Source organism: Barbus barbus, assembly GCF_936440315.1.
Source record: "Barbus barbus genome assembly, chromosome: 47".
Taxonomy (NCBI): Eukaryota; Metazoa; Chordata; class Actinopteri; order Cypriniformes; family Cyprinidae; genus Barbus; species Barbus barbus.
This window is the reverse complement of record NC_136725.1, coordinates 6,759,882-6,785,926: the sequence shown is the minus strand read 5'-3', so window position 1 is coordinate 6,785,926 and position 26,045 is coordinate 6,759,882. Positions and strand designations below refer to the sequence as shown.

The window sequence follows — 26,045 nt, the reverse complement described above, 5'->3', positions numbered from 1 at the left end:
CACGATGGCCGTTCACAAGTCCTTGTTCTAAACCATTCTAGCTAATAGCCTTGCATTTAAAAGCAAACAAAACAAAAAAATGTTACTCTCAGGCAGCTGTTATTTTCAACACGCAGGCTTGTTTCTAAACCATCCTGTGGCGTTCTTGTGTGTTTACAGTGCAGATGAGCTGTTGCTGACAGAAATGGTGTTTAATGGGCTGTTCAACGACCTGACGGCGGAGCAGGCCACCGCGCTTCTCAGCTGCTTTGTCTTCCAGGAAAATGTAAGATCAAAATGTCTTCATGCACATGCTGAAATGTGGTCGTAATGTAATATGAGAGAAGTCAATGGGTTATGACCGTTATGGGCCCAAATAACCTGTTGTGTTTGGCTTGAAATGGTCATGAATGCAGGGAATGAGGTTATTCAAAGGCCCAGCTTCTATTTGAGACTTGTGAAGCGTGTGCCATGTTCGTTGAATAATACATGCAAATTAGTTTAATGTATACCAACATTATGCCATATATTTGATACCATAGATTCAATACTATAGCTATTTTGTAAGAAGTTTTCCAGTTTCGTATGCAGTCAGAATCAAAAATTAAACGATGCTTTGGCGTAAAAATATTTGAAAGCTTTTAAGAAATGAGTTTAGCCAATCAGAGAAGGTCATTTACAATACCGAAGTTTAAAGTTCAAAGTATACTTTGTTTACACTGGGTATGTGTAGTGCACATGACTTAAATTTTGTCATCAGTATTGTACGAGCAGTTAGGAAAATCGGGCTACGCGCATACTATACGCACATGCGCCTTGAATTTTTTTGGCGCTAATTAATTTGTCTACAAGATGGCAGCACTGGCCCGGCTCATTGTTTAACTAAAGGAAAAGGGAGAGATAAAACAACAAAAATCTTTTGAAAGGCTGTCACCATGTCCACATGCCCTTAAGACAGTCTACACGGTTATCTACTCGCTTCCAAATTAATTTGTCCTGTTGTCAGAAGTAGCGGAAGTATGTAGAGTAAATCAGAAATAAAACATAATCCACAGAGTTGAGATTCACTGTCATTTGAGGAAAAACTATTACAGACTACACCGTGAAACGCAAAGATCTCAATTACAAACCACTAAAATGAAAGATCGGTTTAACTTGAAGAAATTATGACAGAAATGTATTACTGTCGTATACTAAAATGTACTTCTCGGAGTAGTAATAATAATAATGTTTTTAAGGAATATCCTATAACCAAAATATTTTTGATTTGTTTAAATGTATACATCTATGTTATAATTTGTTTCAATTCATATATAAAGGGGTCCTATTATGCTCTCTTACAAAGTCTTGATTTTGTTTTGGGGGTGTACTATAACATGCTCTCATGCTTGGTGGTTCGAAAAACGCATTTTTCACATAATTTACATTATCATTATAAATATTTACATAAAAACACCCACACCGGGTTTTGATTTTGAAACGTGCAGTGCTCAACCAAGCGTTCTCCCCACCCGCCAACCATTCAAATTACCGCAGGTATATTAATTTAATGATATTCTAATGGACCGCTTTGTGATATAACAAACACCAGAAAACAAAGCTGTAGTTCTTGACAAGGGATTTTTTAAAAACAAAATATCTCCCTTTGGAGTGGACTTTGAGATTTGTAACTTTGGATCTTTTTATGCTCAAACATACACACTACACACTGACTAAAATTCAGAAAGTGAAAAAGCATAATAGGACCCCTTTAAGTTTATATATGTAGACAGACAAAACAACATGTTTTGCTGTAAATTAATTGTTAAATTATATGGTTTTCATTTTATTACATTTTAGAAGATTGTTTGAAGTTTTATTCATTCATGTCATTAGACACAATTTTTGAATTAAATTAGAAAACACACAATCCAAAACAAAATACAGAAAAAAATAAACTTGATTTCATAGGGGCCCTAAATTATTATTATTTTTAGGAAGCTATTAAACAAATTAATTAAATTTTATCACCCATAAAGGGCCATGAATACCCATAAAGATTAAAAACAGACACTTTCCCACTCCAAAATCATGAAAATATGGATGTTAAAAGAGACGTGTGATTTAGACGATCCTGATTTTAATGAAAATATACCTCTTGTCATGTTTTTATTTTCAAATTAAAATGTAATTATTTGTATTTTTTAATTTTATTTATTTATTTTTTGCACAGTCAAAAATCTGCTACAAGTTTCCTGAAATCATAATGAATCAAAAAAGCCTTAATAAACGGATAAAATTCTTGAAAATAAAAACTTTTTGATTGGCATAACACTTTATTTCTTATGACAAAATAATATTGCGATGCTTTACTGCTTATTAGTATTAAAAAAAAAAAACATTTGGGAAAGTATAAAATAAAAATAACTTTCAAAAAATAAAGATGTGTATTTTTACATGAAATTTTTAGTCATTAATGAAAATTTTTGTTACATGATGCAGAATTGTTTATGGTTCATGTTTATGGTTGCCAAGCAGTGTCACTTGCGGCAGATAATTATGCATCATTACCAAAAATTCCGGTAAAAATATTTCTTGTACAGTCTCCCAATATGGAGTAAAGTCAGTCCACATTTTTAAGTTATTTGACAGAATCCATGCTGACTCGGTGTTCGCAATTTAAAAGCCTCTCCCATGAAGCCTGGCAGACCTCATTCCCTTTACGCAAGGTTTAGAAAGTTAAAGTGCACTACACATCTTGTGTGTTCAATCCAGTTTCCATAATTGTTTCTGGCAGTGTCCCTTCATTCCCTTGTTTTAATTAGCTTCTCTCCAACAACAGGCTAATGAGATGCCCAAACTGACGGAGCAGCTGGCCGGACCACTTCGACAGATGCAGGTACTGTTTTCAGCAGGGGGAGGACTTGGTCAGCCACCCTGAAATTCTTCACATTACAGCCTTGCTATCACACACACTATTTACCAAATAACACTTAAGACTCCCGCCACTGTTTGCATTCATGGATTAATCGGACTGGTCAGTCTGATCCTCCAAAGACACGGTTTGGAACAGTTTGACCGTCTTTACGATGTGTAAAGTGATTGTGTGTGGGCACATGTAGGTCAGTTTGATGGCCTCATTTCACAGATTCAGTTGCTGTGACCGTAAACTGTTCACAGTTGTTTAAACCACTACTAAACAAGCATAAAACAAAGCAGAAATAGTCCACTTAAAGATTCAAATTGTCACTTACTGAGCCTGTGGAGCACAAAAGAAGTTGTCCAGAATGTCCCATCTGCTCTTTTCCTTATCTTGTTCCCTGTATGTCTTCTGAAGCAGTGTGTTTTCTGAAAAATGTCACTTCCATCATAAACTCTCAAAGCATCTAGAATCTTGCCTTTACTGATCCCGTATCGTCATGAATGACTCGTGTTCTGCTGTATCTGTAGGAATGTGCCAAGCGTATAGCTAAGGTGTCCGCAGAGGCCAAGCTGGATGTGGATGAGGACATGTACCTGAACCAGTTCCGCCCGCACCTGATGGATGTGGTCTACACCTGGGCCAACGGCTCCTCATTCTCTCAGATATGCAAAATGACAGACGTGTTTGAAGGTACTAGTTTACTCGTAACAAATATATCTCGCAACAAGTTTATCTTCCCAATAATTACAATATTTTTGTGATTAATTTAAGCCAGTTGTGTTTCTTATGGTGTGTGCATAGCGAAGCAAATATAATTGTTCGCGTGAGTAGAGTACATACAAAGTCAATGCAAAGATGTGAATAGATGCGAATTTGCGCCAAGCAATGCAAATTATGTGAATTGGGCGATGCGATTGCTACGAACGTGCGAAATATGCCTCAAATGCGGCTTCTGCACAAGCTGAAAAATTTCAACACCAGCGGAAAATTCACGACGCGTTGTTGCAAAAGCCAATCAGCAAAGAGCTTATTGACACGTCCAGTTGTAACAGACAATGAAAGGAGTGAGTGCATGATTCAGTGGTTTTATTCACGCAAGTGACATGAAAAACATCCTGCGAGTAATCTAGAGCGATAATGTGATACGACTATTCATTTGCTTTTGGTTGTACGTACACCGTTAGACCATTGGTTTCAGTGAATCTCTTCTCATGAGTGTTCACTAATGTTCACTTTATCTACAATGTTGTTGTAGATAAAACAGTAAAAAAAACATTTATGTAGCAGAATATTTAGTATTGCGATATTAGAACATAGAATTTTTTCTTTTTATTCATTTAGTGAAAAGTATGCCTGTGCATTGTTTATTTATTTAACATTTTAAAGATTTTGAATCTGCAATCTAATAGTGCCTGTTTGATCCATATTATGGCTCCTCTGATTGGGGAGGGAAAATAAATCATATTTAATGCACTTGCTTGGATGGATGGATGGATGGATGGATGGATGGATGGATGGATGGATGGATAGGCAGATGGATGATTGATAGGTTTTTTTTTTTCGTATCACCCAGCCCTAAATCCCGACAATTGCTTATATTTAATTCTACCATAAAAAGACTATTTTCATATCCCAGAAAAGAGCAAATGTAATTAGTTTGTGAAACTATTAGGAATCAGTGATGTTGTATTTGGTCCTGACTTCACAAGTACAGCATGGGGCATGTTGTGAAATAAAAGGGATTTAAAATGTATTTTCAGCACATCTCCCAGAAGCCTCTGCTCTGAGATTTGGCTGTGTCTGAGGCATGATGTGAGTTTTGAAACGTAGTCTTGTCAAGAAAATCCCCCATATGTCCGTGCTCCAGCTCCTGAGTGAGATTTTGGCTGCGTTCATATGCATTAGCAAACAGCAAAACACTTGTAGTGATAAATCACAGCGAGGGAGAGATGCTATTTGAAAAATGTAGAATTTCCCCCATTCTTATCCCCTTTCACCTCAAACTGAATTGGACTGCAATTCCCAAAACATAGGAAGCCCAAGTTGATCGTAGCTCCATTGGTTTCAATGGGTCTATGATTTACTTAAGCTTATGCTTTTGGGAAACGCAGCCCTGCTCTCAATAGAACATCATGCCAGCAAAATCCCTTGTGCCAAGAAAAGTTTCATAGAAATAAACATTGCTAATACAACTGGACATTGGAACTATGGTTTACAAGCACTGAAAATGACCATATGTGGTTGGTATGTAGTCAGTGCGAGGAGGACTAACTCTCTCTCTCTCTTTCTCAGGCAGTATTATCCGCTGTATGCGCAGATTGGAGGAGCTCTTGAGGCAGATGTGCCAGGCAGCCAAGGCCATTGGAAACACGGAGCTGGAGAATAAGTTTGCCACGGGTAAGACATGCTCTAGACTCGTGGTGTGACTCATTGAGCTAAATAGAGCCACGTGCACAAGAGTATCCAGTTTATTATGGACAGCTTTGAGCACTTGACTGGTAAACCGTCTGGGAAAGATTTAATTATTGATCACATTCTGAGAACCTGTGGACGCGAGATGCAAGATAACGAACTAATCAACAATCCAAGATCATCTCAATATTGCTGTTCAGTATTTTCACTCGTTATTTAATTTACAAGAACCCCCCCCCCAAAAAAAAAAAACAACCTTAGTGAGCTTTCTAAGGTCAGAGAGAGGTACTTTATGGAAGTATGCAGTCTTGAACATGCCGAATATTGGCTGTAAAAGACCTCCATACTCAAGGGGGCGCCAGAGTTCCCTTTAAATATTTGTTTAATTAAACCAGATGTGGTGGTGTTTTAATAGATGGCTATAAACATGCAATTCAGCTAAATTGCTCATGATTGCCATTTAAAGGGAAAAAACATTATGCGCTTGACTAGTTCCATCATATACTTGTTACATTTTGTCGTCTGGCAGTTTTTGTAATGAAACAAAGCTTGTGTCGTTTCCACACAGTACGCATCCTGCGCGAAAGCTCCTCACGGGAAGAACATAGGAGACTCTTTAGCATGTTGCTAAGCTAATAACATGGTGTTTTAATAAGCATAAAATATGTTGATCAAAATTGATTCCAATAGTTACTGTTGGTAAATCATTTCTAATATAGACGGATGTTACCATGTCGCTAAGCTAATTACGCAGTATTCAATTTGTTCAAAATTGGTTCCAATAAAGTTGAATGTTAGCATGCTGTTAAGCATTTGGTCAGCTAACAAATGGATGGGTTAAAATTGAATCTAATACAGTTGGATGTTAGCATGTTACGAATTATACAATATTAGATTAGCTAACAAATACATGAATCAAATTATTCCAGTAGTTAGATGTTCACGTAATGCTAAGCAAATTACGCAGTAATTGATTAGCTAACAAATGCATACTTAAATCAATTCCAATAGAGCTAATATGTTGCAAAAGTTTAAAAAAAAGTAGATTTTAATTAAATTGCATTATTGTTTATCAATACTGTCCAGTGTAGAATGAAAAATACATTGTTGTTTGTAAAAGATTTGTGCAACATTGGCGGTGTCTGAAATTACCCCTATCGGAAACCATAATGGACATTATCAAGTGCACTCGTTCAATTCTATAATTCACAGCAATCAATGTACATAGAAAAAGGCTAGCCAGAGTCAGTCTGACTTCGCTCGCTTGTTTTTCATTCAGCAGACTATTATTGGAGTGATACAGGGAACAGTGATTGAGGGCACACAAGCTGCCTTACACAAAGGCCTAAATGAGAGTTCATAACTAATGGAACAGCCTTTGTGTTGGTGTAGCATGTCTATAGTGCCTTATAATGCTGTCTAGCAAGGCAGCACACTAGATTTTGTTTCAAACCACACTTTGACACTGCTTTTCCCATTTTTCCTGCTTCTGTCAGTGTTTTTAGGGTGACTGGGTTTTGTTCTGAAACTCACATTCTCTTGTTTTTCACAGGTATAACGAAGATTAAGAGGGATATCGTGTTTGCTGCCAGTCTTTACCTGTGAATCCTGAAGTTTATATAATTCTGTTTGCTATTGTATTTTTTACGTTTTCATTTTGCATCAAAACTTTACATGAAACAACCGTTTTATTTGTGTTTGTCAGAGCATAATGGGTTTTTGTTTCCATCATAAAAGCGCAACATTGTACATAATTTTAAAAATTTTAATAAAAAAAAGTCTGTATAGTGATTCTTTTTTTCATATAGATAAAAATGTTTTTTCTTTTGTGGCTTAATAGACGTACATTTATATTAGTTCTTGGAGATACACAGGAAGCTGTGGTAGCAGCAGAAGCAGTCCAGCCAAGGCAACGTGGGACAGCGTCCATGGAGACATCCCCAGAAAGGGGCGTCTGGAGAACATAGAAAGCAAGGTTACATTCATAGGTTTCCACCCTAGTGGTCTGCCCTCGTAGTGGGTGCACGCTGAAACCCCTTCCCATCCACAGAGGCTCATCGTAGCTTAGTTTGGGTTGTCATAATGATTTCCGTTCGTAGGTCTCTCTTGTAAGGTGGTGTGTGGGATCTCTGCCTCCTCCTGTGGTTCGACTTTCTTTTTGAAGAAATCCGACACGAAGAAAACCTGTAGGGCGTGAGAGAAGACGATATGATTGAGGTTTACATTCACAGTGGCCGAGCCTGAAACGTCAGTGTTCATTTCTTCTGTGGAACACAATTAGATGTCTATTAAAAGGGGGAGGGGGGAAAATTTAAGTTGCCGATTTTTAAAATATTTTGATCTTGTTTTGAGTTTAAATACATTTTTAGAGTTTAGCTAAAGAATTTCAGACTGATGCGATTATATTTAGTTCTAAATTTAAGCACTCTAGACATTCTGTTCAGTTCTATTCAGTATTGTTAACTAAAACTATTAAAATTGTTTTTAAATAAAGCTCAAATATAAATTAATTTTTTTAAACTTGCGTTGAAATGCCAATGACTGAAACTGAAATAAAAATGGAGATAAATTGTAAGCTAATATGAATATTAATGAATACCAGTATTATTGATATACTATTAGTAAAACTCTTAAATTTGTTTCCATTTTTATATTTTACCTTACAATTATATAATTTAATTGTTTGTGTGTTTAAATGTGTCTATAGAGAGTTACTTCAATTTTAGTTTTTATTTTAGTACTTCAAGTTGATGTTAAAGTAAATGGGAAAACTTTAACTGAAAAACTTAATGATTTTAATTTTAAAGATAACCCTGATGAACACTATATAGTATTTAATTTAAAATACAAAAATAATACTAATTCTATTATCCCATAAACATAGACAGTCATATCTGGTTTGGGGTGACAAGGAGGTAATGACAAGTAAAGCCGTTTCCACCACAGAAACTTTCCCCAGGAACTGGGGACTTTGGGGTGGTACTCGGTCTCCACCACAAGAACCAGGATCTAAAATCTGCCCCTCAGAAAGTCCCTGCTCGTGAGGTAGTACTTTTTCGAAGGTCTGGAACGGGGGTGGGACTTGGGCGCTGAACATGTTGATTGGTTCACGCCGCATTCTATTTCAACCACCATTTATTTGCATAATTTTCAAAATATTACTGTTATTGTATCATGAATAGTTTTAAGAGTATTTCAGGCGAGAATGTAGTTGTTTAAAACTTAAATCTGCAGTTTATTTAGCACCTATTTGAAAATGTGCTTCGTCGGTTTCAGAGACTCGAGATCCACGCAGTCGTAATATTTAATTTCATTGTATGTACGATCCCTGAACTGCGTTTCTGCGGCTATTAAATGAAAACAAAAAGTACTGGTGTTTGATAGCATGTTTTGTAATTTTGTTAATGCAGTGAGGAAAACTGTTAAAAAAAAAGGAAGAAAGTTGAGCACTTAAAGTTTAAGGCAACCAGCTTCAACAGATTTGAGTTCTCTCAACTTATTTTTGTAGGAGATTTTTGAGTTCTCACCATTTTGTTGTATAAACTGAATACAAGTTGAAAACTCAATCTGCTGAAGCTGGTTGCCTTAAACTTTTTAAATGCTCAACTTTTTTTTTTTTTTAAACAGCAAGTTGTCTCAACTTAATTTTTTTTAAGGCGAGCTGACTGATGTTATCAAGTACGTTGCCGTTCCATTTGCAGAATTACTGGACTTGCGTCGTCTCGTCCGTGGGAGTTCACACTTCTGAGTCGAACTCGTGAAGTCCAAACTACTAATTTGCATACTTGGTATTGCGATAAGGCCCTGGACTGGGAGGAGCAATCGCGTGCAGTCCTGCGTCACCAGACTATTTGCCTATTCTTCATGGTACTTAACATTGCTATGGGAACGCAGACAACAACAGGTCTGGGGGGTAAAACAAGTTCGGGGGAAAACAAGTTCTTGGGATATTGTTGTGGAAAAGCGAGTTTTTGGGTGAACTTCCTTGAAATTAGCTTCCTTCAAGCAGAAATCATCTGTGTTTTAGATCGTGTCACTCACCACTAGTAAAGCCACGATGGCTCCTTGTATGAGTCCTACGAGTACATCACTCCAGTGGTGTTTGTAATCCGAGACACGAGACAGTCCCGTATAGACAGAGGCGGCGATCAGGAAGAACTGGAGTGTGGGGCGAAGGAGCCGTGCCCATTCAGTTCGCAGTCTTGCTTGAAGATAAAGCTGTGAGAAAGGAAAAGACTGTTCAAGCTCATTGTTTGCGAGAGAGGTTTAAAACACGCTGCCTGTTGAACTCGTATAGCATGTGACTTCGCTGATCCTCACGCGATGACTTCACTAACACGCGGCCATGTTGTGTTTTCGTGTTACTACAGATCCCATGTTACCTAATTCTTCCTCTGTTTACAAAATGGCTTTTTTCATGTTATCTCATGCCCGAGGGAATGCATCAAAAATTCTTGTTTGACGTGTCAAAGCCGTCACAGTCAGCTGCTCCATCTTCTCAACAAAGTAGACTTCCTTTCACAGGAACCAACCGAGGTTATTTTAGTCGAGAGTACACTGGGCCTCTGAGAAATGTGAATTATACTTAAATATTAATCATTATGCTATCGCCTTACAGGTCTTGTTGTCAAAATCATTACTCATTTAAAGGTTTGAAGGAGTGATCTGAGTAGAACGATAGTTTCCAACAAGGAATCAATGTGGGCAAAACAAGGTCTGTTTAACTTCCACTACATGTAGACGTGTGCTTGCGCAACAGTACGAAACCCTAAAATCAAAGCTGACATTTGTTTGGAAACTCTGTAAACACAAAGAATTACTTTGACAAGCTGATGGGAAGAAATCCTAACGCTTAACCCCACGCTGGGAAAAGATTCCCAGAAATCATTGGGAGTTCCTAAAAATACCCCCTCCAAAAAGTGCCCAAAAACTCTATTTCTGGATAATTCTTGTAGTCTTATCTGATTTTAAAAGTCAAATACTTTAGATAGGGAAGCGGTTTAAAATAATCCAATGTTGTCTGAGTTTTGCTGAACATTGACCCCAGGTCTGATGTGTTTATTTCAGGGTTCAAATGTGCTGTGAACTTTAGCCGCATGTCCTTAAAGCTTGTACACTCGTGATAAGATTATGGTAGTTTGTGTTTGCTAACAAGACTGTAATGGAGAACTTCAGCAGAATGACATCTTAAGACTCCTTATGATTACTCTGCTGAATCCATATACCCCAGCCTGACAGATAATGGGTATTTTCCAATGGAAAAATCTATTTAGTAAAACGTAAAAATTTACAAACATTTATCCCATTTCCTAGTCACTCAGTAACAATGATGGTATTTAAATGGACCAGTTTGGGTCTGGTTTGTTATTTGGTTATGTAATGCTGATTGTTGTTCAATTATTACCTGATTACCCAAGAATATCATTACTTTGAAAATACCTTTATACACCTAGGAACAAACTTTGAAATAAAAAGATTGTTTGCCTCAAAATACAAAATATCATTTACTCACTCTCATGTCCTTCCAAAACTGTACCCTTTTTCTACTGTATAACAAGAATCAATTCTTCAAAATATCAACTGTTTGTTCATAAGTCAATAGAGTCCAAACCAACACTGGTCTTCTTGGTCACACTTTATTTTAAGGTCCAGTTCTCGCTATTAACAAACCATTGACTATGACTTTTGTCTCAAACTCGTAATTTGCTGCTTATTAATAGTAAGGTAGTTAAGTTTTAGGGATATAGAATACGGTCATGCAGAATAAGCTTCAAGTATTAATAAACAGCCAATATGTTAATAATAGACATGCTAATCAGCAACTAGTTAATAGTGAGAATGGTCCCTATATTAACGTGTTAAGTGTCTTCTTTTATGTCCCACAGAGGAAAGTCAGTCATACAGGTTTGGAACCACATGAGGGTGAGTAAAATGACAATACTATATTTCGAGTGGAGTATCCTCATAACAAATGGGGTAAAACATAAATAAAAGACACTTACTGCCAGGAACAGCATACAGTACATGGAGAATGAGGAGTGTCCCGAGTAAAACGAGAGTCTGCAACAAAAACAATCGAAAAATCAATGTGGGCAACACGGAAGGGCTGTTTAATTACCTACTACATGTAGGCATGTTCTTAAGCAACACTATGTAGCCTTTAGTTAAAGCTGACATTTGTTTTGCAAATCTGTAAACACAAACTAAGAATTGCTTTGACAAATTGGCGGGACGGAATCCTAACACTGAAGCCCTCGCTAGGCGAAGATTTGCATTGTCCCATTTGCGCCCATTAAACACTCCCTTTAAAAAGCACACACACCGTTTTCCGGGTGATAAAGGCATGCTCGGGGGAGACACGAGCTGACCGGCGGGGGTCGGGGCAGGGGAAGCGCGGAAAGCGTCAAAGAGGGAGGGTGGTCTGGCTATCCGGCAGGCTTGTGAGTTTTCCTGTTTACTTAAGCTTAGGCCACTTGCCGACTAGGAGCATCCGCCTAGTGACTGACGCCAAATAAAACTTGAATCATTCAAGCTGCACAACTGCCATAAACTCTGCCACTGCAAACATGCTCCGTTCATATCAATCTACTTAAAAGCAGAGTTAAAAAGATCCGGGCAGTGTGCAAGTAATCATGAGGCCAGATCTCCATGTTCTTGTTCGCTGATTGAATTACAGACCAGGTCATGAGATGAGAGCTAAAGCAAATGATCTGTGAAGTGGGGAAGCTAAAATAACGCATTGCATACTGCATATTCTGAGAGTGTCTGGGGATAAAACTGAACGAAAGGCCAACACGGACTCAAAGAATTGAAGACCTGCTTCAGATTTTTTTTAATCATTTATACCTAGACCTGGATGACTCCCTTACCCCTTAACACACTTGCTTGGCTATCACTCTATTTTCACACTGTCGTGTGAAAGGTGATCTGGGTTATTCTGGGCTCAGACCCTCTACTGTTCGTTATTTGCTCTATAAATGGCATCGTCCCCTAGGTAAACACTGGATGACTACCAAAGAGGTCCTCTTCTGAGAGAGAGAGAGATGGGAACCACACCTATGTTACATGAGAGCATTCTAAGAGGGCCTGGGATACTGCTGGCCTTGAGTCTGGCCCAAGAACCAAAACAGAAAGCCTGCGTGCTCTGAAACGGCTAACCTCATGATTAGAGACCACTACAGCGTGTGAACCACAGATTTCCAGCAAGAGCTTGGGTGGCCAACAATGTGGACAACTGACCCCAAAAAGAGTTCATGGTAAAGACACTGGAAAAGCCCTTGATTTCAATGTTAATGAGGGAGTTTCTTCTCCATGCAATGCCAGATATAAAGTACTCCTGGCACATATGAGGTCACAATAGAACTGGTTCTGCTAATTGGACACCTTTTGTGTAAATCCTTAGAACTGCATCTAATTCCTTGTCAGACCCATCTATCCGAAAAGGTTCAGAGGAAAAGTTATTTTAAGGCACAAGCTTGTCTAATAAGGAATGCAGATGCAGGCTAGACTGGTTGGGAAGTTTCCAGGATGGGACCACATTAAAGAACAAATTTGAGGGATTTCTACTTCCACTCCAAGGAAAAAACCTTTCTTGCAACTCTTCCATCCAGAGTAGGACACCCAGTAGTGCAGGGGTGTCCAATTCTGCTCCTTGAGCACCAGCGGAGTTTGACGCCACACCTACCTATAAGTTTGGAGTGACCCTGAATACCTTGATTTAGGGCTAGAGCTAAACTCTGCAGGACAGTTGGTCCTTCAGGTGTAAAATTGGACACCTGCAGTAAAGCATTAAGGGAAGGGTGTCCAATCCTGCAAACTTTTATTTCCTAAACACACTTGAACTTCCAGGCAGGTGTTTTGGAAGTGACCCCCAGGAGCACCCCACGTTAAAGGGATAGTTCACTCAAAAATGAAAATTCTGTCATTAATTATTCTTCAGAACATATTAAGATATTTTTGATGAAATCTGAGAGCTTTCTGACCCTGCATACATAGCAATGCAACTGCCACATTCAAGGTTCAGAAAGGCAGTAAGGACATCATTAAAATAGTCATTGTGACATCAGTGGTTCAACAGTCATTTTATGAAGCTACAAGAATACTTTTTGTGCGCAAAGAAAACGAAAATGGCTTTATTCAGTGATTTCTTCTCTCATAGATTCATAAAATTACTGTTGAACCACTGATGGCACATGGACTATCTTAACGATGTCCTAACAACGTTTCTGGTCGTTGAACAAGGTAAAGCTCCCGGATTTCATCAAAAATATCTTGATTTGTGTTACGAAGATGATCGTAGGTCTTACAGGTTTGGAACGGCTTGAGGGGGAGTAATTAATGACAGAATTTTCATTTTTGTGTGAACTACAGCTTTAAGGTAAGGAGTAACTAATAGAAACCTATAAGGGAGTGTTACCTACCTTCCCTCATTGATCATGCCTAAATCCCCAGCAGTGCAGACAAAGTCCTCAATGTAAGCCCCTCCTGTGCAGTTGATCTGTGTCCAGTCTGGTTTGCACACATTCAGGAAGTGTGGCCGCAGCCGGCCGATGGAATACTTGGCAATGTCAGTGAGTGATTGGCTCATGGCGGCACCAAACAAGAAGGTGCCAATGGCCTTATAGATACAGGCCACATAACTATTGCAGAAAGACTTTGATTTGACGCGGTTTAGAAAGACAGAAAGGCACTCCCCTATGATCATCTGTGATGGAAGAGGAAGCAAAAAAACGTTACTTTTCTTTATTCTAATGAGATGGTCAAAACATTTGTTACAACCAGTCATGTGTTGATATTATTTGAGAATTGTTTCTGAATCTATTAAGGATGTCCACACGTACATGACTAGAAGAAAATATCAAACAGCAAAAGCACTTGACAATGCAGCCATCACAAGGATTTCCCTGAAATGTCCTTAACATCACAGTTACCATGTTTGCATTACAAGCATGCATTTTTTTGTTGTTGTTTTGTCCTTCTGAAGAACAGCACAACATACTGAATGGACTGACTTCCGTCTCTAATGTCATAATATGGTGTGTCTACAATGACTACAGTCTGGTGACTGCAATATTGTATTACCTTCTCGCTCAATGATCAAGAATAGAGCTTGGGTAATGTATATTAAGTTGTTTACTTTTGCTTTACAAAAATATCCAGGTTGAAATGCATAAAATGCTGCAGTATATACAATATACATTAGCAGTAATCTAAATCAAATGTTTTAACATTTAGGCAGAGGTATGTGTGCTTTGAGCTCACATGGGTGACTGTGAGGTTATATAGATGTGTATATCTTTGTGTGTGTATTATATATATATATATATATATATATATATATATATATATATATATATATATATATTATGAAATGTTATCCATAATGGGTAAGCTTATTTGAAACATTTTTAAACAAACTGATGTTTCTAATACCCTTGAAAGGACAGTGCTGAACTGTAGATGCTATCACACAAGATAAAAAAGCCTGCTTTAAAGAAACAGTTATGAGATGTAACCACAGAGAGAGACTCCTACTCTAAACGTCTCACTACAATACTGTATGTGGTATTTCAGCTTTCATGAGAAAATATATGTGGGTAGAAGACCAGTAGACAAAGTTTCCACTCCATTGGTTACCTTGTCTCTTAAACTTATAAAGGTCTGTTACAAGAGTTAACTGTTGTTCAAATTTCTTTTTTTTAAGTGTACAAGTAATTTTTAAGGAATAGTTCACCTAAAATTTTTTTTTGACATTTTAACTTGCATATCATTTCAAAGCATTTGACTTCTTTTAAGTAACCCAAGTGGAGAAATTTTCAGAAATGTTTATGCTCATCTTTTCCAACACTGAAAGCACCATAAAAGTACTCATTATGACTCGATATTCCAAGATTTAAATTGGCACACCATCCCTTTAAGAATCTATCTGCCATATCTCCTTTGAACTGTGGTTAGATCTCAAAGTCCTGTTTCTCAAGCTGGCATGAGAACAGACGAACTGACCAGAGAAGCACGCAACACACATTATATGCATAATGAAAGAAGGAGAGAGAGATACGGGAAGGAGGTGTGAGCTGCTAGTGTAACAAACAGATGGGCACTTACAGTAAGCACAGTGATGGGAATCATTACCCCTCCTAACAACTGATAGGAAATGGTGTCTTCTTTATATGGGTAGTTGATAGAGTCATCGTTACAGAAAAATCCTCGTTTGAATGATTTGTGTTGTATTGTGAGTATTGCAAATGGGAGTCCAACTAGCAAAAAAGCAGTGAGAGAAACAAAACAAAAAAAGAGAGGTTAACAGAGTGCCTCATACCCTATTCTCCCCAATTCATGCAAAGGTTGTTCTCCTCTGGGAGGTGCTTGTACAGAAAGAAAAGCTGTGAGTTAGACAGACATTTCAATTTTCTACTTTAACACATAATGAATAAAGGGTTAGCAAGTAGGTGGTGTGGCAGCCGGGGCTGAATTTTGCAAAACATTGCACTGTGTCTTTGCGTAACGTAGGATATTCTTGTTAAAGTGTGCTTTATTGCTTTGTTTTCATTCTCCAGTGGTTTCGAGGTAGACATGGGAAGTGAAACGTGTCAAATAAAGCTCACATCATCCATCAGCACGTTAACAATGAGGAGTAGATCTCGTCTGAACATTTACATACAGCAGATCCTCATTTTTCTCTCTGTCTTCCCAGCCCTGTTCACAACTGACAGTAATGTTATTGCTTGAGGTTGCTGACATGGTTTTCCATCCATTTTATTATATCACTGTATCATATGGAACACTGTAAACACTCACATTAACATTTCAGGAAACTCCACTGTCTCCCATTGGTAGACGCCATATTTGCTGAACATACTCATATTGCACTGTCAACTCTCACTGACTTTGGTCAGTGTGAAAAAGGCTTTATAGGTTCTAAAAAAAAAAAAAAGCATTTTCCATGTTCTGTCACACCATTATGTTATAAAAGAGCTCTTAAATGCTGCTCCACCACAGTTAGAAACATGAAAGTGGCAACATAGACATCAAAAAGGTGCAAGAAGGGTAACTGTGGTTAGACACCACCAGCAAAAACTTTACGAGCCTGTTGGGGACATGAAGGTTACTCAAGCGTGGAAGCAAAGCATGTGGTAGGGATTAAGACATTTACCCAACATGCAGTGAATATGGCCTGCTGAGACGTTTGTGTGCGTGTAAAGTCCATGAACCGCTCAATCCGCTAAGAGTTGATACCAGTCATGTGGATCAGTGCAGGTTACCCAGTGCCAACTGAAGTCTCCTAAAATTACACCGTATCTTCTCTCTATCTCCGGTGAAAGCTGCATTGTCATGGTCTGTGATGTGAATATGAGATTTCAGAATCATTAGGAACATTGGTGTAATGTTAACGCCGCTCGGATCGGTCGTTTAGATCATCACTTGCATGCTGCCTGGACTGGCTTGGCAGGCAAGTGGAAGCTAAAGGTTGCTTACATAGAGGTCAAACCCAAATCTTGCAATATGGGAAGTTTGAGGTTTTCTCAAGCCTGTGGGTTATGGGATAGAATTCAAACAGGGTTATTCATGGAAATTATTTCTGAAATTTTTGGAGATGTTATAGAGGAGAAAGTATACCATCTGTGCTCCAGAAGATATCAACTATCCACTCTTATCACATTCCAGACGGATCGCAATATCCTAGATACGTCTTCCATCAGGTCTAGATTTCATTTTTTTTTGTTGAATTTTGTCTTAAAACAGTTTTGATACAAATATTTATGTAATTAACTATGAAGTAAGCATGGCGCTTGGACATGGGTACGGTGACCTTCCTAAACATATTCAGGAAGTTTCTGTGGTTTGGTTGGTAAACCCAAGAACCCTCTCTTGAAGAAAACCACAAACTTTGCCCAATTTGCAGTTGCTTCTAAAAAAAAAAGCAGCAGGAGTAGTTTGAAGGAGGGTGCTTTTAAATACATTCCTTGCCCAAAATACCTCAATTCTGAGCTAATCTAAAACAGCTACTTTAAGGCTAATTCTTGTACTTGGTGGACATCCTTGGCTAAGAAGTTAATGAAAAGCAACATGCCTAGAGTATCCCTACACAAAGGAACAAAAACATTGTTTAGATGCAAATGAGCTGCCGCAATGTTTCTATCCCAACACTGTCTAAACCAAACACAAGTAGCGCATCAGAATATGCCACAAATAAATTGTAGTCTACAATGGAAGTGTCTTTTGTCACACCTTCAGTTGAAAGACGGTTTCTATTTTTGACATGCCACAGAGCTACACCAGCATTATATTTTCCCCATTCATCTGAAATATCATTTTTGTCATTGTTCTTTTGTTTGTTTTCGTGATGTTTTTCATTTTGTAATTTCTGATCAAGACAGCTTGATCTTTGGTTTCTGGACCGTCATCCTTTGATTTAAACTGTATATATATTGTAGCATAACAACAGCTTTAACAAATTCAAGAAATTCATTCTGCTTGTGCTTAATGTTATTTCTGGTAACATTGGGCCTCATTTATTACATAGAAGCAGAACAAATTTCTTGGAAAATATGTAAAAACCATCATGCAGCTTTCAATTAAATGGGACAATTTATGTAAAAATTAGGGCAGATACGCATATGCAATACACATATTACTTTCATGTTATGGCCGATAACCAATACAGACCAGACATAAAAAAAAAAAATCTAAATTATTTTGTCTAAATGAAAATAAAACAATCAATATTTTTAACGATACGTGAATTTAAGCATCATAACATTACAAATGTACAGTATGAAAATGAATATTCATTCTGAGACTTGCTAAGCCTTGGATTTAACCACTCGATTCATATGGATTTGTTTGACGTTTGAAGATTTGGTTACCTGGACTTTCAACAGAGGGACATATACCTTTTAGGTATCAATAAAAAAAATCATCTTTAATTTAAATAAATATCTTACTTTATGTTTCAAAATTAACCAAAGTCTTATAGGTTTGGAACATGAGGGCGAGAAAACGATGACAATTTTCATTTTTGGGTGAACTATCCCTTTAAGTGCAATATTATTTTACTACTACAAAATAACCCATAGAAGGAATTTAATTTAATTTTAATTTTACTGTTGCTGAAGTGTTGCGTAGATGTTTGCAGCTCCAGCACTTCCAGAGAAAACACCTCGGGCAACAGTGGTCTCTTCCAACGTAGACAGCCTAATGCGATCCCAGATGAAGTGACTTGAACAGCTGCTTTCAAGCCACCTAATAAAGCTCTATTGAAATTACATTTTGCACCTGTTAAGTGGTCAGGAGTCATGCTGAAACAGCTGCTCTTCAATGACTATTTGTATGTTTGTTCGTTCAAAATGAAGGGCCACTTCCTGTAACTGCAACAGCCCATTAAACTCTCAAGATGAACTGCCAAATATCCTTCAAAACAAGCTTGAGCGCATTACAGACTTGTGAGGAAGACGCTGGGCATGTCTTGTGTGTTGCTATCTGGGATTACTTACACTACATATGGGAAGTGTGAAGCCCACTGTGTAGAGCACAGTAGAGGTGACTGTGCTGGTGTGGAAGGGATAGCTGATGCTCTCATCATTACAGAAAAAGCCCCGCTGATACGATTTGATTTTACCCAGGTTAAACGCTGCAAGCGGGAGGCCAGCTGTAGGTGAAGAAGGGTTAACATTGGGTTAACAAGTTGATAAAGGGTCCACCAACCAATCAAATGCAAGGGCTGGTTTCCAATGTTGATGAATGGCTGCTGCCACCTAAGAGATAAAAATTACATAACGGCTGTGCATTTATAATGACAACGCTTGTTCATAAAGGACACATGGCAGGTGCTGCCATAGATTGTGACTTTGAATAGCTGTTATTTTAAAGAGCCATATGTAAAGTGCGGTGTCTGATGACAGTTTAGCAAAAGGTGAATGACAAATAACAGTGTCCACTATAATGAATACATAAGGGAAAAAATGTAGTTTAAAACATGTCAAGTTCAAGAAATGTACTCGGTATGTTCATGTGGTTTTATGTGGTTTTGAAAAATTAGTTCACATTTAATAACTTGGTGTGATCATCAGGTAAAATGTAATAAAATATTATTTAAAAAGTTACATAACATTAAAAGTTATTCAAAAACAAGAAAAATATTACATTTTCTTTAAATATTATGAATTGTTAAATCATAAATATTACTTATTTGAGTCGCACCACATGACATTTTCCATCCAGATCTAACCTTGCCAAAGGTAAATTATATAATAAGAAATTTATTGACCTTGACACACATTTATGAGGGTCTCTCTCTATGATGTCATTTCCTGTTTAGTTTTTCTTTTTCTGCATGTTTCTACATGGTCGCACCACATGACAGTGATTTTGGTGAACAAAGGTTTTTCAAATATTAAAAAGCAGTAAAGCAGTTTTATTAAAATCTCCCAAAATCAAGGACTAAATTAATCCTGCTTCAGACACTTAATGAAATTTATTGTCATCCTTTCTTAATGCACTCAATCCAGATGCATTGCTTTTGTCGCATACAGCCTCTTACATTTTATCTGACACTAATGTGACTTTATCGATCTCATACTGCACTAATGTGACCTGACGGTGTGAAGTCTAACATGAGAGCTTGTATATGTAAACTTTAAATCCTCTATAGCCTCAGCCTATTGTTGCAAAGCATTATGGGAAAACAACACAAACCCTCATTCATAGAGCCTGAGGCTCCCCTCCCAGGAAAAGACTATGGGTCTGCTACTGATGCTGAGTGCATGTGACATACGCACATGTATAGATAAAGCTGGCTGCTCAAGCCTGAAAGAAGGAAGAGCTGGATTGAGTTACAGCTGAATTGCTCTTTGCCCCAATGAAGCCCCATTGTAATTCAAATGCCAAAAACATAATTAGGAAAGCCTTTGGGTTCAAACCATCAGCATGAAACCACTCTTCTGTGTATTCTCATAGTCTGTGTTTAAGTGGTACCTGTGGTATGTAAATAAGCATTTGCAAATGAAAATCAAGGAAGACACGTGACATATGAATATGATATCTGAATATGAGAGAAATGACCAGCATGTGTTATACATTGCCAATACTACCACAATACAAACTCTAGTTGGGAAATTACACTTAAAATACTTCTAAAACGCTAAAACTCAGCTAAATCATTCCTCCATCTTGGCACATTTATCAAAGAACAAGAACAAATAGCCATCATATGAAAGTGACTCATGGTTACTTTGTGGAAAGTCCAATCTGTTTGTTCTCGGTGTAAAAACTTGTAAACATTAAAAAGCGTTCCTCCAGTGCACGGAAAATTCCAAGATAAATACAGATCAAAACTTCCATCATAAATGTGGTCGGACTGAGCAGGGAACAACTAGATTCAGCATATAATCGTTAATTAAATCACAGGGTTCCCACATATCTTAACCAAAGAATTTCCAAGACTTCTTCAGTCATTTGTGAATTTGTGGATAAGGATTTAAAATAATAATAACAATAACAACTTCATATGAACAAATCACATTTTTATGCATTATAATGGAGAGTAGGGCTAGTTTTCACAGTGGGATATTTTCATAAACGCCCCAAGGAAGTTGTCACACATATATGTCAGAAACTGACTATACTTTTTGTTAGTTAAAACAAATAGATGATCATTTTAAATGTTACCTTCTATCTTTTTTCAGTCTGACACTGTGACAACTTACCCCGTATAGTGTGGCAGCATGATCTGCTGTTGGGGCATGTTGTATAGACAATCATTTTGTAAACTAAGACTTTATGTTGTTATACAGAAAAATACATTATTAAATATATATATATATATATATTTGCTGGGTTTAAAATTGAAACAACTAGCCCCACCTACTAATATATATATATATCATAGGCTATATGTAGAGTTCATTAGCTGCTGTTTAAGAAAAGCTGTAGGGTTTCTCGTGGGATTTTATAATGATTTGTTTCACGTGTATTCCCTTATACTCTGAATCATTGTTATGCATAAATGGTGACGCCCTATTATTACGGAAGCTTTGATAATGCACGTAGATGAAGGCAAGTAGACGCACTATGACGCACACTATGAGTGTCGTATGTGGTTAATATGTCAGTACCATTGCTGCAATGTTGAATCCCATGCAATTAAATAACGAGCATGGCAACATGCATCTAAAACAGCTGACACGTCCAGATACGCCTTTAGTATATTTATATATTAATATCTTTCTGTATAACACATATTAACGCCAACGTTATAAATTATTCTCACTTCACTGTAAGACTCAAGACAACATATCCATATCAATTCAGAAAATACAAGCAAGACTACTTAAAATAATGCTTACCTAGTATTAGGCACGCAATGTCAAGCAATATAAAGGGGATTCCTCTGGTTTCAAACATGGTGTCAGTGTCCTTCTGTGGTCAGTTATGGAGATAAAGGCTTAATTTAAGGCGTCCTCAGTGTAAACAGACCTCTAGTGGTCTACTGAGAGAGAAATGACCAGCGCAAACACTCTTAATAACATTGACTGCGACTAATAATCAGCCGGAGAGGAGGCAGAGCGAGCCGTTTGCTTGTTGTTCCTTAGATAAAATCACCATTTCAACGCATGAGGTTAAGAATAAGCGATGACTCGCCGATGGTCCGATTAAATAGACTCGAGTGTCTTCTGACTCCACACTACTGAGCTTCTGCTGGCTGTCATCTCAGCCAATCGCGTGTCTCTCTGTCTAAGCCACGCCCACTGTGACCACGCCCCCGTGCGCCTATGCAATTAAATCTATATCATGACTACCTGAGAAAAACTACTTTTCAAACAAATAAAACTTCTTTCTAATTAATATTAAACACATTTGTTACAATATATATTTATTAGTTTATTGTAACAAAAGTTTTTAATATTAGTGACAATGTAAAGTATGTAAGAATAATGTAATATTTAATAACAGAAATACACAAGAACTTAATAAAAGCAGTGTTTTATAGGAAAAGTAGTGTTTTATATTTTGAACATGTAGTTTTTAATTAAAAAATGCTAATCATAGATACTCAAATGTAATTCATGACACAATTTGAGTGTCCTGTCAAACTGATGCAGCTTTATCATGACTATTTAAATTTATCTTTAGTTTATTGAGCCATTTAGTGGTGTTCTTTACAAACAATGTCATATGAGATCGGTAAAAAATAATAAATTAAAATACTTATCGTTAAAAAATCACAATACATCATCGCAAGCCAAACAGAAACTACAAAGTGCAGAGATCAGGGCGATTTAAATAAATACTATACTGCCATCTAGTGGTAAAGTCTGGACAAATCATTTTCATTCGTAGTCGATGGTGTTTATAATAAATAATGACGTATGAAAATCAGTGTTTTTTTCTCTTAATTTTATTCTGCTTCGTCCTAAAAAAAATTAATTTACAATAAATCAGAGAGAATTCGTTGAAAAACTAAATATTTAAAGAATGCATAAACATACAAGCTTTCAGGTTTGGGGGTGAAGTTAAAAAAAAATCCTGTCCCCCAATAAATAATTATATTAAACTATTCTACACAGCACTAGGAGAAAAACAGAGTGCTTTGCACCCTGAAGTCTTTTATATACCTGACAGGCTTGTATTCTGCCTGAACTTCAATAAAATTAAGCTAAAATTTGAAGATTATAAATTGTGCACAAATATAAGTATCTGGAAGGGTCACTTAAATAAACCCTCTTACAAATACTGTTAATCGTAAGCACTCTTGATACTCTTTTCAAACAAACTTCTGTGTTATACAAAATATCACTCACATATTGCAATTCCTTGTCTCTTTAAAATCAAAATTAGAATGTGATTTTCCTTTAAAACCAACTTTGATGTGTTGTGGTATAATATGAGTATATAACGAAGTTCGCATCAAGTCATGGACCATTTTGACAAATGGCACCACAAGGTGGCGCCACAATATTAATAAATCGAGGGTAATAAAATGAATTGCAGTTCTTTGAACCACTCGTCACATGAACTGTCAACACAGTTATCTGGATACATGCATTAAAGCCCTCAATCATCTTCTCGCTCATCGATTCACAATTAAGAAATTACGTACCTATGTTATACATTAACCGCAATAAGGCATTTTCTCTCTTGTATTCTAAAAAAAAAAAAAAAAGCTGAAACAAAGTCTGGTCTAAATGTCATTTGCAGCAGGTAGTATAGTACAGAATGCTTTCTGAGGTGCATTACAGACTCATCGTGTGCTGCGTCTCTATAATACTGAGGGTAATATTGTATCACTCCAAAGAGACTTGAAGGTCCTTTACTGCACACCCACACATGACGATCTTGTCTTGAGGGAATGTCTGTTCCTGTGGTGTCTCTCTTTGGTTATCTCAGTGTTTGGGTTTGCAGATGTGTGTGCCTCAGTTTGACTAAAACCGGCTCTTCACTGAAGGCAGTACTGTATAGTTTCTTCACTTCTCCTCTTATGCATAACATAAATGTATTCAGTCATCATTTACTCGCCCTAGTATCATGCCAAACCAAATAACTTTCCTTCCTCTGTGAAACATAAAAGGAGAACTTCTGGAGAACGTACAGGATGCTCTTTTCCATGCGATTACAATCAAACATTTGGGAATAATTAAGATTAATTTTTTTAAAAGAAGTATCTTATGCTCTCCGAGGCTCCGAGGTTTGATCAAAAATACAGTAAAAAGGGTAATAATGTGATAGATTATTACAATTCAGAATAATTGTTTTATATTTTAATATATTTTTTGTATTTTATTTTATTCCTGTGACACAAAGCTGAATTTTCAGCATCATTACTCCAGTTTTCAGTGTCATGTGATCTTTCAGAAATCATAATAATATGCTGATTTGGCTCTCAGTTATTGCCAATTATTATTGGCGCTCAATTATTAATAATGGTTCTTATTATTATCAATGCTGAAGCAGTTTTTGGTGCTTAATATATATGTGGAAGCCCTGATACATTTTTTTCAGGACTTTTTGATGAATAAAAAAATCAATGATTTATTTGAAATATTAATCTTTTATAACATTATGTCTTTTACTGTATTTTTTTAATCAAATAAATGGAGACTTGGTAAGCACAAGAGGACTTCTAAACCAAAACAATTGAAACAGAAAAAAATAAAATCAGTCAAAATCACAGATCAGTCTGATTCATGAACGAATTGTTCAAACTGGTTCTGTGATGTGATTCAATAAAAAAGATTCAATTCTTTAAATATTTTCTCATTATCATAATACTGGGCTTCATGTGGACCACTTTTTGATGATTTTATGGTGGTTTTTCAATGCTTCAGTGAGTGAAAAAACCACCAGAGCTCTACTTCCACAGAACAAACAACGTCAAATATCATGAGGCTTCATATATAAGAACATAATGTTTCATTTTTGGGTGAACTGTCCCTTTAAGAGCATATACAGAAGAGCTTCCATCAAGCTTTTTTAGCTCCGCTCCGCTGCTTCTGTTTGCGGAGGTGCGCCTCGATCTCGTGTCTGAAGAGCAGCATGCCCAGCTGGCCATGCGAGGCCTCGTTCATGGCTTTGGACTGCATGCACATCTTGTACTGGTCCGGGGGCAATTCGTCAGCGCAGCGCTTCTCATGCCACAGGTGGAAGAGGCCGCGTGACGGGGCGCGCACCACCAGCAGGTTACTGTGGAGGTACTTCCTGTACAGGTGGACGTCCTCGCCGCCCCAGCCCTTAATGTCCACATCGAAACCACCTTTAAAGCGGAGGAGACAGTCAAAATGTGTGTAATGACTGTGAATTATGTAATTTTATGGATCAACTCAAGCAGTACAGAGGTGCAGCTCAAGCATTTAATGCATTTATCTTTTTCAAGATAGGCTACTGAAATCATTATACTATTAAAATAATTAAATGCAATTAAAACAGTTTGTTCCATCATAGACTCAATGTTCAGTACGCACTGTAAAATGTTGTCAGATAACCTCAATATGTATTCTTATGTAAAAAGTTGACCACTGTATTGTTAATTTGGCCAGCTGCAATAATAATAATGTATCCGCAGAAAGAAAATGTTGAATAAACACTTTGTTTACACACATCTCCTGTTGTTGTTAAAGGGAAGCTTGAAATTTCCTCAGGAAATATTTGTTCGTTTTGTATTTCCTATCTACACTACCAATAAAAAAATTGAGGTCAGTAAGATGTTTTTTATAAAATAAATGAATTAATACTTTTATTCAGCAAAGGTTCATTAAATTGATCAAAAGTGACAGTAAAGAGTAAAATCTATTTTATATGAATTATGTTATTTCCTGAAAAAAAGTATCGCTTTTTCCACAAAATTATAGAGCAGCACAACTGTTTTCAACATTGATGATAATAATCAGAAATGTTTCTTGAGCAGCAAATCGGCATATTAGAATGATTTCTGAAGGATCATGTGACGCTGTACACTGAAAAAAAATGCTGAAAATTAGCTTTATATGACAGGAATTCAGAAAGATAACAGCTATTTTAAATTGCAACAATATTCACAATATTAGGCTTTTTATTGTATTTTTGATCAAATAAATGTAGACTTGGTGAGCATGAGAGACTTCTTTGAAAACGTAACAAAAAATCTTAATGATGCCAAACAGTAGTGTATAACATGATGTAGCTAATGTATTTGTTTACTTGTGTGTTGAAAATGAAGTATTGATTCCTTAAGGGATCATATGGATTTTTGCCTTCAGTCTGCTGCGACATCTATGTTCAT

General features: G+C 37.0%; 3 protein-coding genes across 4 annotated transcripts in view; 1 reads left to right on the top strand and 2 right to left on the bottom strand.

Annotated features, from left to right (window-relative positions):
• LOC306865525 (exosome RNA helicase MTR4-like) overlaps positions 1-7,084 on the top strand; it is a 37,439-nt gene extending 30,355 nt beyond the window's left edge. Inside the window, exons 23-27 of the mRNA XM_079410186.1 lie at positions 160-265; positions 2,801-2,857; positions 3,409-3,571; positions 5,174-5,278; positions 6,846-7,084. Coding sequence (XP_079266312.1) covers positions 160-265; positions 2,801-2,857; positions 3,409-3,571; positions 5,174-5,278; positions 6,846-6,898 — 484 coding nt within the window. The 3' untranslated portion in view covers positions 6,899-7,084. The remainder of the gene's footprint in view (positions 1-159; positions 266-2,800; positions 2,858-3,408; positions 3,572-5,173; positions 5,279-6,845) is intronic.
• On the bottom strand, positions 7,045-22,012 carry LOC306865526 (phospholipid phosphatase 1-like). 2 transcript variants are annotated; one of them, XM_079410187.1, is made up of 6 exons: positions 21,637-22,012; positions 18,787-18,941; positions 13,714-13,997; positions 11,296-11,353; positions 9,335-9,511; positions 7,045-7,477 (listed from the first exon to the last, which is right to left on the bottom strand). In XM_079410187.1, exons 1-6 carry the CDS (start codon positions 21,692-21,694, stop codon positions 7,358-7,360), a joined length of 852 nt encoding a protein of 283 aa, XP_079266313.1. In that variant the 5' UTR covers positions 21,695-22,012; the 3' UTR covers positions 7,045-7,357. The 2 variants fall into 2 exon arrangements, with proteins under 2 accessions (XP_079266313.1, XP_079266314.1); XM_079410188.1 differs by lacking the exon at positions 18,787-18,941 and adding an exon at positions 15,398-15,549 and having other exon boundaries at positions 21,637-21,979.
• A 667-nt stretch (positions 22,013-22,679) lies between these two features.
• LOC306865341 (chondroitin sulfate N-acetylgalactosaminyltransferase 1-like) overlaps positions 22,680-26,045 on the bottom strand; it is a 53,014-nt gene continuing 49,648 nt past the window's right edge. Inside the window, exon 8 of the mRNA XM_079409885.1 lies at positions 22,680-25,040. Coding sequence (XP_079266011.1) covers positions 24,751-25,040 — 290 coding nt within the window. The 3' untranslated portion in view covers positions 22,680-24,750. The remainder of the gene's footprint in view (positions 25,041-26,045) is intronic.